The sequence below is a fragment of the Rhagoletis pomonella genome, unplaced genomic scaffold, assembly GCF_013731165.1.
Source record: "Rhagoletis pomonella isolate Grant_MI unplaced genomic scaffold, Rhpom_1.0 Rhpom_scaffold_00009, whole genome shotgun sequence".
Classification (NCBI taxonomy): Eukaryota; Metazoa; Arthropoda; class Insecta; order Diptera; family Tephritidae; genus Rhagoletis; species Rhagoletis pomonella.
Window position 1 is genome coordinate 37433410 of NW_023458563.1, and position 16976 is coordinate 37450385.

The following is a 16976-nucleotide window of genomic DNA, read 5'->3' on the forward strand; positions in this document are numbered from 1 at the left end:
GCTCCCATAGCAAACTTTCTTAATGTAGTTTTTTACGTTTTGTTTTTTCGCAGTGGCACCCAAAATTGATCGTCGCCATATCCATACATATAATGTAAAAGCTGGCGAGCCAATATTCCTAGACATACAGGTCTCTGGAGAGCCCGCCCCTGATGTGACGTGGTCTCAAAACGGAAAATCTATACAAACAACTTCAAGTCGGCGCATTGAAAACGTGCCCTACAATACGAAATATATTGATAGCAGTCCTGAACGCAAATGCAGTGGATTATACAAAATTGTTGCCACAAATAGATTTGGTCAAGATCAGGTGGAATTCCAAATCAATGTTATAAGTAAGATGACTAGTTCAGACATCAGAAATTCATATACATTGCAGTTTTCACTGATTCACTTTCATTCTCTGAATCTTCTACAGCCAAGCCTGGTAAGCCTGAAGGCCCACTCGAAGTATCCGACATACATAAGGAGGGTTGTAAGCTGAAGTGGAAGAAGCCCAAAGACGATGGTGGTGAGCCAATCGAAGGATATTTGGTGGAAAAGTTCGATCCCGATACTGGCATTTGGTTGCCCGTTGGTAAAAGTGATGGACCTGAATTCGAAGTGGATGGCTTGACTCCTGGACATGAATATAAATTCCGCGTCAAAGCCTTGAACAAGGAGGGTGCATCAGAGCCACTCGAAACGTTTGGCACTATTGTTGCCAAGGATCCTTTCGGTTAGTCTTAAAGGCTTAATGTAATCTTAAGCTTCTCTAAATAAGCTCTATGAAATCATTCCGAATAAATTAGATCAGGAACCGTAAAAGTTATAAGCGATATCATGTTTTAGTCCTTATGCTTTAATTTTTATCTTTTTTCATAAAATTTGAGAATTATTTCATGAGCTTACTCGCAAAATAATACATATTTAATGAGTTTTATTATCAATAAATAACACTTTTGGAGTGAGTTTTATTATTCGATCAGGAAATAAAACTTATGCGGTGAGTTTTATTTTTCTGTTGTAAAATTAAACTTACTTTGTAAGTTTTGTTTATCGTTTAAAAATAACTGTTATTTCGTAAGTTTTATTAAAAAATCACTGACGTTAGTTTTCAGGCAAGAGACGGTGGCCCAAAATGTTGTCATTTTGGGACCTGTTTTCCGCAAAAACCATTTTTTTTGCTTGTGTTTTTGACGGGCGTCATTTTCAATGAAAAAAAAACATTTGTTATATTCTTGTTTTACAAATAAATTAAACACGGTAGTGACATGTTCATTTTATATAGCTCGTTCTCGTTTTATTCTGTAAAACAAGATATAACAAGTGTTTCCTCATAGGAAATGACGCTCGAAAAAATACAAACTAAGCGGCTGATCTTTGTTGACAACAGGCCCCAAAGCAACAATTGGTCTGAAAACTAAGGTCAGTGATTTTTAAGTAAAACTTTTGAATAATAAATAAAACTTACAAGGTGAGTTTAATACCGCATACGTTTTATTTACTGAACGAAAAATAAAACTCTTTTATTAAGGCGGATAGACAGATGAATCCTCCTTAAGTGTAATTTATTTGAAGAAAAATAAATCTCAAAAAGTAAGTATTATTTTTCGAGCAAACATAGAACTCATGCAATAATTCTTAAATTTGATGATACAGATAAAAATCGTAAAATCTAGGTTTATTGCGCGAATGAGTAGATCTCTAAAAACGATCATTTTCATATACTAAATCATGTATTTCCGAACATCATCTTTCATGTTTATTTACTTGAAACAAATTTGGGCCCATAACAGTTATTAGCGGTCCCTGAATTCAATTTTGAAAAATTTCAATTCTTTTCGCAGTAATACCATCGAAACCTGGAGCACCTGAGCCCAAAGATTGGACCGCTAACAAGGTTGAGCTTGTTTGGAAAGAGCCATCAAGTGATGGTGGCTCTCCGATAACTGGTTACATCATCGAGATGAAAGACAAATACAGCCCAATGTGGGAAAAGGCCTTGGAAACCAATGATGCTAACCCAACAGCTACCATCAATGGCTTGATAGAAGGAAACGAGTATCAGTTCAGAGTCATGGCCGTAAATAAAGCGGGTCCTTCAGAAGCGTCCGACTCCAGTAAAACCTTCATTGCTAAACCAAGATTCCTTGCACCAAAAATTGATCGTCGTAATTTACGTGACGTAACGATTTCTGCTGGTACACCACTCAAATTAGACGCAGTTATAACCGGTGAGCCTGCGCCTAAGGTAGATTGGCGTTTCAATAACGGTCCTCTTCATTCGAGCAACACGGTTACTATTGAAAGTCCTGATTATTTCACAAAACTTGTAGTGCGACCAACTACACGAGGTGATACTGGTGAATATGTAGTAACAGCCACAAATAGCTCGGGCAAAGACAGTGTATTAATAAATGTTGTGATAACCGATAAACCGAGCCCGCCAAAAGGACCCTTGAAAATTTCTGATGTTCACAAAGAAGGCTGTCATCTGAAGTGGAAGCGTCCTGTTGATGATGGTGGCAGTCCAATTGAATATTTCCAGATTGACAAGCTTGATCCAGAAACTGGTTGTTGGGTACCCGTTTGTCGTTCCACAGAACCCCAGGCAGATATCACGGGCTTAAAGCCGGGCAGTGAATACAAATTCCGTGTCTCAGCCGTAAATGCTGAAGGTGAGTCAGAGCCTTTAGTTGGAGATGAATCCATAATAGCCAAAAATCCCTTTGACGAGCCTGGTAAACCCGAGAATCTTCGCGCCACTGATTGGGATAAGGATCACATTGATTTAGCCTGGACTCCGCCATTAAGCGACGGTGGCTCTCCGATTACAGGGTATATCGTTGAAAAGAAGGATAAATATGGACAATGGGAGAAAGCTCTCGAAGTGCCAGCTGCTCAATGCAAAGCAACTATTTCTGATGTAATTGAGGGACAAGCATACGAGTTCCGCGTGTCTGCTGTCAACGCGGGCGGCATAGGTGAGCCGTCTGATGCCACATCGCCAATAATTGCCAAACCCAGAAACAAAGCGCCCCTTATTGATCGTACCAACCTAATTGAAGTGCGCATCAAAGCTGGTCAACCATTTTCATTCGATGTTAAAGTGTCTGGTGAACCGGCTCCAAAAACAAAATGGTTGCTGAAGAAACGTGAAGTGGTTACAAAAGATAATGTTAAAGTAAAACACGTCGACTATAATACAAAACTGAAAGTTGCAAATGCAACACGCACTGACTCTGGCGTATACACAGTGCATGCAGAAAATGCCAACGGAGAAGACTCTGCAGATGTCAAGGTTGTAGTTATTGACAAGCCATCTCCTCCCAATGGCCCACTTAAAGTTAATAATGTTCATGCTAAAGGATGTACTCTTAACTGGAATCCTCCTGATGATGATGGAGGTCAGCCAATCGATTCCTATGTTATTGAAAAACTTGACGAAATTAGTGGCCGATGGGTGCCTGCCGGGGAAACTGAAGGACCAGGAACCAAATTCGATGTGCAAGGTTTGACACCGGGACATAAATACAAGTTCCGAGTTCGTGCGAGAAACCGCCAAGGAGTTTCAGATCCACTCACAACACCACACGCGACTGAAGCGAAAAAATCCATACGATGAACCATCGAAACCGGGTACACCTGTTATTAAAGATTTCGATAAAGATTTTGTCGATTTAGAATGGACGAGACCAGAAACCGATGGTGGCTCACCAATTACAGGTTATGTGATTGAAAAACGTGATAAATATTCACCGGAATGGGAAGAGTGCGCCGAAGTTACAGATGATGTTTGCAGTGGGCATGTACCCAATTTGACCGAGGGTGTAAAATACGAATTCCGCGTACGTGGCGTGAATAAAGCCGGAAAGGGTGAACCCAGTGATGCCACTGCACCTCATGTCGCTCGCAGTAAAAGCGTTCCTCCAAAAATTGATCGCAACTACATGTTGGACATTAAAGTTCGTGCTGGACAAACATTTGAGTTTGATGTGCCAGTGATTGGCGAACCAGTGCCAAGCAAGGAATGGTCTCACGAAGGCAACATGATTATAAACACAGATCGAGTTAAAATTACTAATGATGACTATCGTACAAAGATTCGTGTTATTGACGCCAAACGTGTTGACACAGGTGTCTACCAATTGACAGCCCATAATATCAATGGCACCGATCGAGCCACAGTCAAAGTAACCGTATTGGATGTTCCAGCAGCGCCAGAAGGTCCACTGAGACCGCAGGACGTAACAAAGACTTCTATAACGCTTAGTTGGCGTCCACCTAGGGACGATGGCGGCTCTGAAATTACACACTATGTTGTGGAAAAAATGGATACCGCCGCCATGCGGTGGATACCAGTAGGAGAAAGCCCAGATACGCAAATCCGGGCTGATAATTTAATTGAGGACCACGACTACAATTTCCGTGTACGTGCCGTAAACAAGCAAGGCGAGTCTTTGCCACTGGCGACCACACAGGCAATCACCGCCAAAGATCCATTCTCGCGACCTGATAAACCCGGACAGCCAAAACCAGTGGATTGGGGTAAAAACTTTGTTGAACTTAAATGGCCTGTTCCTAAACGTGACGGCGGATCACCGATCACGGGATATATTGTTGAAAAACGACCGAAATTCGGTCAATGGGAAAAGGCAGCAGATGTGCCAGGCGGTGAAAGTCAAGCGAAAATACCAGATTTAACTGAAAATGGTGAATATGAATTCCGAGTTATTGCTGTAAACAAAGCGGGCCGCAGCGACCCCTCTGATCCATCACCTTTGGTAACATGCAAACCACAATTCATGGCCCCCTATTTCGACAAGTCGTTATTGGAAGATATCACCGTTCATGCAGGAAAACGTTTAGGCTGGACACTTCCAATCGAAGCGTCGCCAAGGCCAACTGTGAAATGGTCATTTAATGGCGTGGAAATTCAACCAAGCCCTCGTGTTGATATGAACTTGTTCCACAACGAATTGACATTTGAAATATCCTCAGCTCTGCGTACCGACGAAGGTCGTTACTCCTTGTTATTGAAGAACGAGTATGGGTCATTTGAAGCATCAGCCCATGCCACGGTCTTGGATCGTCCTAGCCCACCTATTGGTCCCCTTAATGTGGCTAACATTACAAAAGAAGGATGTCATCTTTCTTGGGGAGTTCCGAAAGACGATGGTGGTTCGCCAATTTTGCATTATGTAATTGAGAAAATGGACCTTTCACGTGGAACGTGGTCAGATGCTGGCATGAGCACACATCCAGTGCATGACGTAACGCGATTAGTTCACCGTAAGGAATATTTATTCCGTGTGAAAGCTGTAAATGCCATTGGTGAATCGGATCCATTGGAATTGCCATCAAGTATTGTTGCTAAGAATGAATTTGATGAACCTGATGCACCGGGCCGACCTCAGGTAACTGACTGGGATCGCGACCGTGTGGATTTGCAATGGACGCCACCCAAATCAGATGGAGGCGCAGCAATCACTGAATATATAATACAAAAGAAAGAAAAGGGTAGTCCATACTGGGTGAATACTCAACATGTCCCAGCTGACAAAACGGCAGCGACTGTATCTGGTTTGACTGAAGGTCAGGAATATGAATTCCGCATAATTGCGGTTAATAAGGTCGGACAATCTGAGCCATCAGAGCCTTCGGATCTTGTGATGGCAAAGGCTCGGTACCTAGCACCTAAGATTATAACTCCTCTTCAAGATATAAGAATAAAAGCTGGTCTTATTTTCCACATTGATATTGACTTTATTGGGGAACCGGTTCCGGAAGTTATTTGGAACCACAATAATGCTCCCTTAACCTCCAATGAACGATCAACTATTACATCTGTTGGTCATCATACCGTTGTGCATATCGTTAATTGCCAACGAAACAATTCAGGCACGTACCATCTGTTAATACGAAATGACTCTGGCATTGATGAAGCCAGTTTCCAATTAGCTGTTTTGGATCGACCAGGTCCACCAATTGGCCCTATGGAATACGAGGAGGTTACAGCTAATTCAGTAACCATTTCATGGAAACCTCCCACAGATAATGGCGGTTCTGAAATTTCAGCCTATGTCATTGAGAAGCGAGACCTTACTCACGGCGGTGGATGGGTACCCGCTGTGACTTACGTTAATGCAAAATACAATCATGCGGTTGTTCCTCGTCTGCTCGAAGGCACAAAATACGAGTTCCGCGTTATGGCTGAAAACTTGCAAGGCCGCTCAGATCCTCTTGAGAGCGGGGAGCCTATTATTGCCAAAAATCAATACACAGTGCCTGGAATACCAAGCAAACCCGAACTTACTGACAGCGACAAAACGCATATCGCATTCAAATGGAAATCGCCAATCAGCAATGGTGGATCACCCGTCTTGGGTTACGATATTGAACGCCGTGATTTGACAACTGGCCGTTGGGTACGCATCAATGCTGAACCTGTACCCCTTACCGAATATACTGACGAACGTGTAAGCCCAGATCATCAGTATCAATACCGCGTCTCCGCTGTGAATGCTGCAGGTAGTGGGAAACCGTCAGAACCAAGTAATACATTCAGCGCCCGACCGATGCGTGAGAAACCGAGACTGCATCTGGATGGCCTTGTCGGACGAAAGATTAAAGTCAGAGCTGGTGAACCAGTCAACCTTAATATACCAATATCAGGTGCCCCAACACCAACCATTGAGTGGAAGCGCGGTGACCTCAAAATTCCCGAAACTAACAAAATTTCCTACAACACCAACTCTGAACGCACAATATTCCGAATAGACGATTCCACTAGACAGGATGCTGGTTTGTACACAGTTACTGCCTCAAATGAGTTCGGCAAAGACTCTGCGGATATTGAAATCATAGTCGTGGACAAACCAAGTCCACCTCAAGGACCTCTCAATTACACAGAGGTTGCTCCTGACCATATAAGCCTAGCATGGAACCCACCAAAAGACAACGGAGGCAGTGAAATTACTGGTTACGTTATTGAATTCAGTGAATTCGGAGTTGATAATTGGCGTCCAGTACCTGGCTACTGCCCAAAAACCAATTACACCGTTAAGAACCTAGTTGAAGGCAAAAAGTATGTCTTCCGCGTCATGGCCGAAAACATTTACGGCATTTCTGAGCCATTGGAAGGCAAACCTGTTGTGGCTAAATCGCCCTTCGATCCACCAGATGCACCCAGCCAACCGCAAGTTAATTCATATTCTCCAAGTTCTGCTAGTTTGGAATGGCATCCACCAGAGTACTGCGGCGGTAAGCCAATCACTGGTTACATAGTAGAGCGGCGTGAACGTGGTGGCGAATGGATTAAATGCAATAATTATCCCACACCAAACACAAGTTATACAGTACAAGACTTGCGGGAAGGAAGTCGCTATGAGTTCCGTGTGACTGCCGTAAATGAAGCTGGACCTGGTAAACCATCAAAACCATCAGAACCAATTACTGCACAACTTCAGCGGTACAAACCTGATGCTCCAGAACCGCCTAAACCAGATCGTATCACTAGAAATGGTGTTACTTTATCGTGGAGGCCACCAAGGTTTGACGGGAAATCTAAAATCAAGGGGTACTATTTGGAAATACGTCCAAAAGACTCAAAGAATTGGCTGCCGGTTAATGAACTTCCAATCACGGACACAGTTTATCATGTACCCAATCTTGAGGAAGGAAAAGAATACTCATTTCGTGTATTTGGTGAAAACGAGGTCGGACGCTCCGATCCATCGAAGCCGTCCCAACCAATTGTTATTGAAGAACAACCAAATAAACCACGCATGGATCTTGGTGGTGTACGCGATATTGTGTGTCGTGCCGGAGACGACTTTTGCATACATGTGCCATATGTTGGTTTCCCTAAGCCAACTGCACATTGGTATTCGAATGATCTACTCATAGAAGATGATGGTCGCCGTATATTCCAACACTTGACTGACGATGCCGCATCATTTGTGGTAAAAAATTCAAAACGTTCTGACTCGGGTCAATATAGACTGCAATTGAAAAAACCCGTCCGGATTTGATACAGCTACAATAAATGTGAAGGTACTAGATCGTCCACGACCACCAACAAATCTATGTGCTGATGAATTCGCCGGAGATGCGCTAACACTCTACTGGACACCACCTAAAGATGACGGCGGTTCTCCTATAACAAATTACATTGTTGAAAGGAAAGAGAAATCGTCAAATACATGGACGAAAGTAAACAGCTATTGCACCGTACCATTCTTGCGCATACGGAACTTAACCCTCGGCAGAGATTACGACTTCCGAGTTTATGCCGAAAATAAGTATGGTCAGTCCGAGCCAGCCACAACTTGCGAACCTATTCGTGCTCGTCATCCATTCGATGTACCGAACGCGCCTGGCATTCCTCGTGGAATTGATTCAAGTGAAGATAGCATTACAATTACTTGGGCCAAGCCAAGACATGATGGTGGTTCACCAATTACTGGTTATATCATCGAGAAACGCCTAATTAGCGAAGAGAAATGGACTAAAGCCATTCACGCCCATTGCCCGGATTTGACTTGTAGAATACCAAATCTAATTGAAAATGGTGAATATGAATTCAGAGTTGCAGCGGTGAATGCAGCTGGACAATCACCTTATAGTGCTTCCAGTGACCCTATTTATTGTCGCCGTCCACCACATGCGCCAAAGATTACCTCAGATCTGTCTATAAGAGACATGACAGTTATAGCCGGAGAAGAATTCCGCATAACAGTTCCGTATACTGCAAATCCTCGTGCTGTTCCGTCATGGTCGATAAATGGCCAAGAAGTCATACAAGATGGTCGCATTAAATTTGACACGAACGATTACAGTTCTGTTTTCTATAATAAATCTGCCAAACGCTCAGAAACCGGCTCTTATACAATAACATTGACTAATAGTAAGGGCTCTGACACGGCTTCCTGTCACGTAACAGTTGTGGACCGACCTAGTCCACCTCAGGGACCATTGTCAGTGTACGATATAACACCAGACACGTGTACATTGTCCTGGAAAACACCACTGGATGATGGTGGATCGCCAATTACCAACTATGTGGTCGAAAAGTTAGATAACAGTGGTAGCTGGACTAAAGTCAGCAGTTTCATACGCAATACCCATTACGATGTTATGGGACTAGAACCCAATCGTAAATATCATTTCCGTGTACGTGCAGAGAACCAATATGGCCTCTCCGATCCGATAGAGTTAACTGATCCAGTTGTCGCGAAATACCAATTCACAGTGCCAGATCCACCTGGCCAACCGAAGGTTATCGATTGGGATTCAGGAAACGTTACACTCATATGGGCTCGTCCACCTAGTGACGGAGGTTCAAGAATACAAGGCTATCAAATTGAATATCGTGACATTGTAAATGACTCCTCGTGGAATACATACGAATTTGTGATTAAAGATACCAAATATCAGCTTTATAATCTCACAAACGGCTGCGAGTATGAATTCCGTATAAAGGCAAAGAACGCCGCTGGCTTCAGTAAACCATCACCACCATCATCCAAATTTAAGCTGAAGGGCAAATTCACAGTACCATCACCGCCGGGCACACCTCAGGTGACGAAGGTTGGGAAAAACTACGTTGACCTCAAATGGGAAAAAACCAACAAGCGACGGTGGTTCGCGAATAACAGGATATATTGTTGAGCGTCGTGATGTTGGCGGGGCAGTTTGGGTTAAATGTAATGATTACAACGTGATGGATACCGAGTATACCGTACTCAATTTAATCGAAATGGGAGACTATGAATTCCGCATTTTCGCCGTAAATGCCGCCGGCCGATCTGAGCCGAGCTCTTGCACTATGCCCATAAAGGTATGCGAAGTGATCGGCGGTGAAAAGCCAGAATGGGTGACACGTTTACAAGACCGTATTGCACCATGTGGCAAGGACTTTACTTTGGAGTGCAAAGCCATAGGTAAGCCATTACCAAATGCCAGGTGGTTACGTAATGGCAAAGAAATTCAATTGGGCAGTGGACGGTTTGTCAGCGATAGCAAAGATGGTGTATTTCGTTTGCACATTTCAAACATCCAATCTGGCGATGAGGGTGACTACACCTGCGAAGCATTTAATTCTCTTGGATTTGTACACACCACTGGTCATTTGAAGATAGGTTCACCGCCAGTTATCACTCGCTGCCCAAGTGAACTCTTGATGGCAGAAGGTGACAATACTAAAATTAAAGTTTACTACACAGGTGACCAGCCAATGACAGTTACTGTCACCAGAAACAATGAGATTATTTCCGAAAAAGATGAACCACACTTCAAATGCACTGTGTTTGATGACTACGTGGCAATATTTATTCGAGACATCGTCAAAGATGATTCTGGGCTTTATCAAATTAAGTTTGAAAATGAATCTGGTACTGCGATAGGCCAATTCGATGTTCGAATCACTGGACTGCCATCCGCGCCTGTAGGCCCAATGGGTGTGTCACATATCAACAAGCATTCTTGCTCGCTAACCTGGAGACCACCTTCTTATGACGGCGGTCTGCGCGTAACACACTATGTCGTAGAACGAAAGGACGTAAGTTCACCACACTGGATAACCGTATCAAGCTTCTGCAAAGACTTGTCGTTTAATCTACAAGGACTTATCGAAAACCAAGAATATATCTTCAGAGTAATGGCTGTAAACGACAATGGCATGGGACCGCCATTAGAAGGCTTGAATCCTATTCGAGCAAAGGCGCCTATCGACCCACCATCGCCGCCTGGCAAACCAAGTGTAACCGAAATTGGCGGTGATTTTGTTCATCTCGAATGGGCCAAACCGGAATCAGATGGTGGCGCTCATATTCAAGGCTACTGGGTTGACAAGCGCGAAGTTGGTAGTAACACATGGCAACGTGTTAATGTTACCATTTGCCTTACCAACCAGATAAACTGCTCGAATTTGATTGAAGGCCGACAATACGAATTCCGTATTTATGCACAAAATGAAGCTGGGTTATCAAAAGAGTCCACGAATTCCACCGCGGTTAAGGTAATTGATCCACAAGCCGCTACTCCACCAATCATTGTTAAACCCTTGAGCCCTGCATCTTGCATTCAAAATCACAATGCACAATTTACGTGCACTATTACTGGTTTACCACGCCCAGTAATTACATGGTACAAAGGAGCTCGAGAAATCACCAATGGCGCGCGCTATCATATGTACGCTGAAGGGGATAACTACTTCCTGAATATCACCGACGTCTTTGGCGAAGACGCAGATGAATACGTTTGTCGTGCTGTCAACAAGGCGGGCGCTAAGTCAACGCGCGCTGCTTTGGCCATATTGAGTAAGTACCTTTTCTATTTTCAGCCCAACAGTACACACCATTACTACCTTTTTCATTTATTTAATGATTTTTCCTTTTCGCGGCAGTTTGAAGAGATTTTAGTAATCGGAATCCTACTTACTTACTTAGTTAATTTCCCTAATCCACTTATTCGTTAAATCTGAAAATCTTAATCTAATTTAAATTTGAAAGAAGTTATAAATCTGCAAACCATTTAGCATGAAACTTATTACTTACGACGACTTATTCATCGTCAAATCAATGAGAAGAAAGCCAAAAATCGTAACCTAATTAAAATATAAAAGAAGAAGTTAGAAGGCAAACTATTTAGCCTGAAACTCTATTCATCTAAAATGTTAATAAAAGCTTTGAAAAAATATTATACCCTTAGAAGCAAAAAACTAAACCAACTTCAATTTTCATATAAAAATTTAAGATTGTCGTTAATTTCTTCATGATCCAATGAATGAATTTAAAACAAATTAACACGAAACCACCTGTGAGTTAACACATTTCCTTTAAAAAAGGAATTATAGAGGTCAGTTAGCGTGGTTCAAAGTTACGCGGTAACATACATTAAAAAAAAATTATATATTCCGACGAACTGATAACCTTCTCCTTTTTGTGAAGTCGGTTAAAAAACAAAACCAACTTCAATTCTCATATACAAAATTTAAGGATATCGTTAATTTGTTCTTGATCCAATGATCGGGCTTAAAACAAATTAGTATGGCACCACATTTTGAGGTAACACCTTTCCTTTAAAAAAAAAGAATTATAGAAATCGGTTAACGTGATCCAAAGTTATGCGGTAACATACATTAACAAAATATATATATTCCGACGAACTGATAACCGGTAAAAAATCAAATAAAAAGACTTTTTAATATACCAAGTTTCGATAAATGGATTAAAAAGTAGAGAGTAATTTTACCTAGTAGAATTTGTCTTGATATGTTTTGATTTTAAAATTTTAACAAAAGTCATCAACGGCAATTTATGAGATTAAAAATGAAAAACGTGAGTAGGCTAGTTTTGCATGTTCTATTTATTTTACGTTCTATCCCGGCAAAAAATCGGTAATCGCTTTTAGTGGTAACGTGTTCTAGAACGCATTGTCTTATAATGTCTTCTAAATTTTTCGCTTCTTTTAGGCTTTTCCGGTAATGCATAGTAGAAGGTTCTACAATATTTTGTTAATTTCGCTGCTTTGATTCATTACGGGGAATGCCAAGTAGAATGCTTCACCGTAGTCAACTGAAAAATATAATGAATACTCAAAAATTCTTTTCTACCGTTATTTTTGTGAAAAATTCCATAGCATAAAAATCATGTTTTTTGTACATGAGTGAGGAAGTACAATTTTAAGTTTCATTAAATATGTATGTATGTACATTAGGGTGGTTCAAAAATGCATGTGAAAAAGTAAAGCCGGAATTTTTATGCTCTCACCCCCTAGGATTGTTTTATACCGAAAAAAAATATATCACTATTTTTTAAATTTGAAATCAAAAAATATTTAGAGGTCGCTCAAAGCCTCAAAGTTTTCCATGTATTTTATATGGGGAAAAATTGTTTATTTAACCATTTTTTCATCGCAACTATAATTTATATGTCCGCCAAAAACCCACAAAAACCCCAAAAATGCAATGGGCGGACCAATAAATATTCGATAGTATTAAAAAATGGATAAATAAGCAATTGAGTATTATTATTGAAAATCTCCTGAAGAGAAGCAGAGTTTTCCGATCGAAAAATATTGATTTCCAAGAGTTCTATACCATTTCTACGAAAAGTTGTTTTTTTCCATATAAAAATACTTGGAAAACTTTGAGCGCTTTGAGCGACCTCTAAATATTTTTTTGATTTCAAAATAAAAAAATAGGAGTACACTTTTTTTCGATATAGAACAATCCTAGGGGGTGAGAGCATTACACTTCCGACTTTACTCTTTTTGTACCACCCTAATGTACATACCGATTTTTAAGTAAGATCTAAATACCTAAATATATACATATATAAATATGTTGGCCGCTGTGGTGTAGTGGTAAGCAGTGCGCGCTTCCACTCCGCAGCACCTGGGTTCAAGCCCTGGTCAAAGCAACATCGCAAATAAATTTAGAAAAATGTTTTTTCTTAACAGCGGTCGTCCCCCGGCAGGCAATGGCATATCTCCGAGTGTATTTCTGCCATGAAAAACCGCTTCTCATAAAAATACAATCGCCGTTCGGAGTCGGAGGGGAAGCTCGGCCAAACACTAACATATGTGTAAGCGCCAATCTATTATTATTATTATATGTATGTATAAAAACTGATTTATAAAAATCCCAATCTTTTAAGACAATCTGTATTTTCGATTTTCAATTTAATATACATAAGTATGTACTTATCTAGGCATTCTACATTAGTTTCTCTGTAAGGAATTCTTTTTTTCGATTCTCTGCATTCTGTTTATCCATGCGTTCTCCCTTCGTTCGAATGTAATGCTGCGGGTAAGCGCTTACGGCCAATGACATGCCCATGTTAAAATAATGCCTTCTTGAAGCGAAAGGGTAAGTGATTCCCATCGCCTAATTCGATTCCATTTTAACTTCTTTTGTAATCGTGTTTTTTTGCTGGGATGGTATACTATCCTAATCATATAATGTCTCAATTAACTTTTACTATAATAATAATAGTGAAATCTAAATAAACATAAAAGCGAGTTGATATAAACGTGGTAATAGCTTTCCCCTAACGTCTGCGGTCTACTTCCAATAATTTTCATGAAATTTTTTCTTTTCTATTTTTCTAGCTGCTCCCAAATTGAATGTTCCTCCACGGTTCCGCGACACAGCTTACTTCGACAAGGGTGAAAATGTTGTCATAAAAATTCCATTCACCGGATTCAGGAAACCAAGAATTACTTGGGTACGGGAAGGTGAAATTATTGAGTCAGGTGGGCATTATAGTGTTGAAGTTAAGGAACGTCATGCAGTGTTGATTATTCGAGATGGCTCGAAACTGGACTCGGGACCCTATGTTATAACTGCTGAAAATGACCTAGGCTCCGATACGGCTACAATTAGAATTCAGATCAGCGATCGCCCTGATCCACCCAGATTCCCACTCATTGAGAATATCAGTACTGAGTCTTTATCACTGAGTTGGAAGGCTCCCGTGTGGGATGGTGGCAGTGAAATAACCAATTATGTAGTAGAAAAACGCGAGCATCCAATGTCATCATGGATCCGCGTTGGAAATACACGCCTAACTGCAATGGCTGTTACTGGCCTAACACCAGGAAAGGAATATGAATTCCGAATTTATGCTGACAATGTATATGGCCGTTCAGATCCGTCGGAAATTAGTACACTGATCAAGACAAGAGAAATCATAAAAAAGAAGCCGGCTGAAAGACGTTGGGAAATCGATGAGCATGGCAGAAAAGTTAGAGGCAAAGCTGATGGACCAATTAAAGATTACGATTCGTATGTCTTTGACATATATTCCAAGTTTGTACCACAGCCCGTGGAAATTTCACATGACTCGGTTTACGACAAATATGACATTTTGGAAGAAATTGGTGCTGGCGCCTTTGGCGTTGTACACCGCTGCCGCGAACGTAGCACCGGTAACATATTTGCGGCGAAATTCATTCCTGTATCCCACGCGGTTGAGAAGGATCTAATAAGGCGGGAAATCGACGTGATGAACCAGTTGCATCATCAGAAACTAATCAATCTACATGATGCATTTGAAGACGATGATGAGATGGTGCTCATTTTAGAATTGTGAGTGTATCAAACGCAGCATGTGTTGTATTAGCTCTTGAATTTCGATCCAAAATACGTGCTATACTTATACGGTTTTCAAAAAAGGTTGTATTTAGATAGGGTCCAGTACAAAATGAAAATAGGTATCTTATTGTTCCTGAGCCCCCTTTTTTTTAAACGTGATTTTCGTACCTGATTCACTTATTTATTACCAGCTTTACTATTTTCAACAAGTAAGAAAGTCTAAATTCGGGCTGAGCGGAACATTAATACCCGGCGCTAGTATTAAATATATGTTTTTCACCTTTCCGAAAGCTACCGCAACATGGTAAGCCGGGGTGTATCAATTTTGAGTAAATTACCGTTCTTAAATTTCGAAATATTGAAGTTTTAAGCATTTCTGAAATTTACCGTTATATGAAAAGCGGCCGTAATTTTAGTCCGATTTCAATAATTTTCAACATTTTGCTTTTACGTGGCAAGCACAATAACCATACCGAGTTTGATACAATGTGGTGGAACGGTTACCGAGATACAGATATTTGATCATAAGTGGGCGGTGGCACGCCCATTTCCAAAAATTTTATCATAAACGTATTTCTTGGTAAAGAGTTGTTGCAAGCATCAATTTTGAATAAATTAGGTTAAATATTTATTGATTTATCGAAGATTTTGTATTTCTCTAAACTACCGTTATATGGGATGTGGGCGTAGTTATTGTCCGCTTTTACAAATTTTCGGACATTTGGTATGTTGTACCAAAGCCAACAACTGTGCCAAGTTTGGAAGAAATTGGTGCAGCGGTTACCAAGATATACACATGTAACCATAAGTGGGCGTGGCTTCGCCCATTTTCCAAAAATTTATAATATTCTTATTTTTCGTCTGAAATTTATTGTAAATATCAATTTTGAGTGAATAATCTTCAGTAGTTACTAAAATATTGCAGTTTTCGTATTTCTAAAAATTACCGTTATATGGGAAGAGGGCGTCATTCGATTTCGCCCATTTTCAATACCAACCTACCTTGGATAAATGGAAACCTGCGTACAAAATTTCGTTGAGATATCTCAATTTTTACTCGAGTTATGGTGTACACGGATGGACGGACAGACATGGCTTAATCGACTACTCTATTCATTCTGAGCACATTTGTCTATATCTATCTTGATTCGTTTTGGCTGTTACAAACAACCGTTATGTGAACAAAGTTAATACACCCTTGTGCACAAGTGCGCTCGGGTATAAAAATTTGAAAAGAGGATTTGTAGCCTTTTAAAATGATGACTAACAACTTATCGTGTGTGGTATACTCAATAACGAAGTTTACTCTCTCATTCGTCATTCGCACTCCAATTACCCTTCGAATTAGTTAGTTCGGCATACAACGTTTTGAAATCGCATTACCTCATGTAGGTAATTCAGATCAAATTACCATGCGAATTACGAACAAATTGCTGCTTTCCCTAAATTTTATCGGAAATTTATCGAAACCAGCTAGCAAATCGAATCTTGCACTTTTTCTGGGTACTAAAAGTAAAGTTAATAAATATGTAAATCACCAGTTTAATTCAAAAATGTATACATTTTTAACAATAGCTTACATTTTGCATCAGAGCTGTGTAAGTGTAAAATCATTTTCAATTTTAAATCAACAATTTTTTTCTATTCAGTTTTCATTACTTATTCAGTATTCATTACTATATCGTTGTTTATTTGGGTAAAATTAAAATAAATTTCACTGTTCAATATTGGATTTGGTGTGAAGTATGCAAACGAGAACAACAAATATCAACTTATTGAGCATTAGCCTCATTTATTTAAAAAACAAAAGACATTTTGCTTGGTAAAATTTCGATTCTAAGAATGAAATGTTTTTAAACTAACAAAAAATTATTAATAAAATTTGAAGGATTTT

At 40.3% G+C, this 16976-nt stretch overlaps 1 protein-coding gene across 1 annotated transcript in view; it reads left to right on the forward strand.

The window, feature by feature from the left end:
- The window catches only part of LOC118745768 (twitchin), a 286196-nt gene that overhangs the window by 221515 nt on the left and 47705 nt on the right, over window positions 1-16976 (forward strand). The window contains 7 exon segments of the mRNA XM_036479424.1: window positions 54-335; window positions 419-718; window positions 1830-3589; window positions 3591-7994; window positions 7996-9606; window positions 9608-11303; window positions 14098-15076. Coding sequence (XP_036335317.1) covers window positions 54-335; window positions 419-718; window positions 1830-3589; window positions 3591-7994; window positions 7996-9606; window positions 9608-11303; window positions 14098-15076 — 11032 coding nt within the window.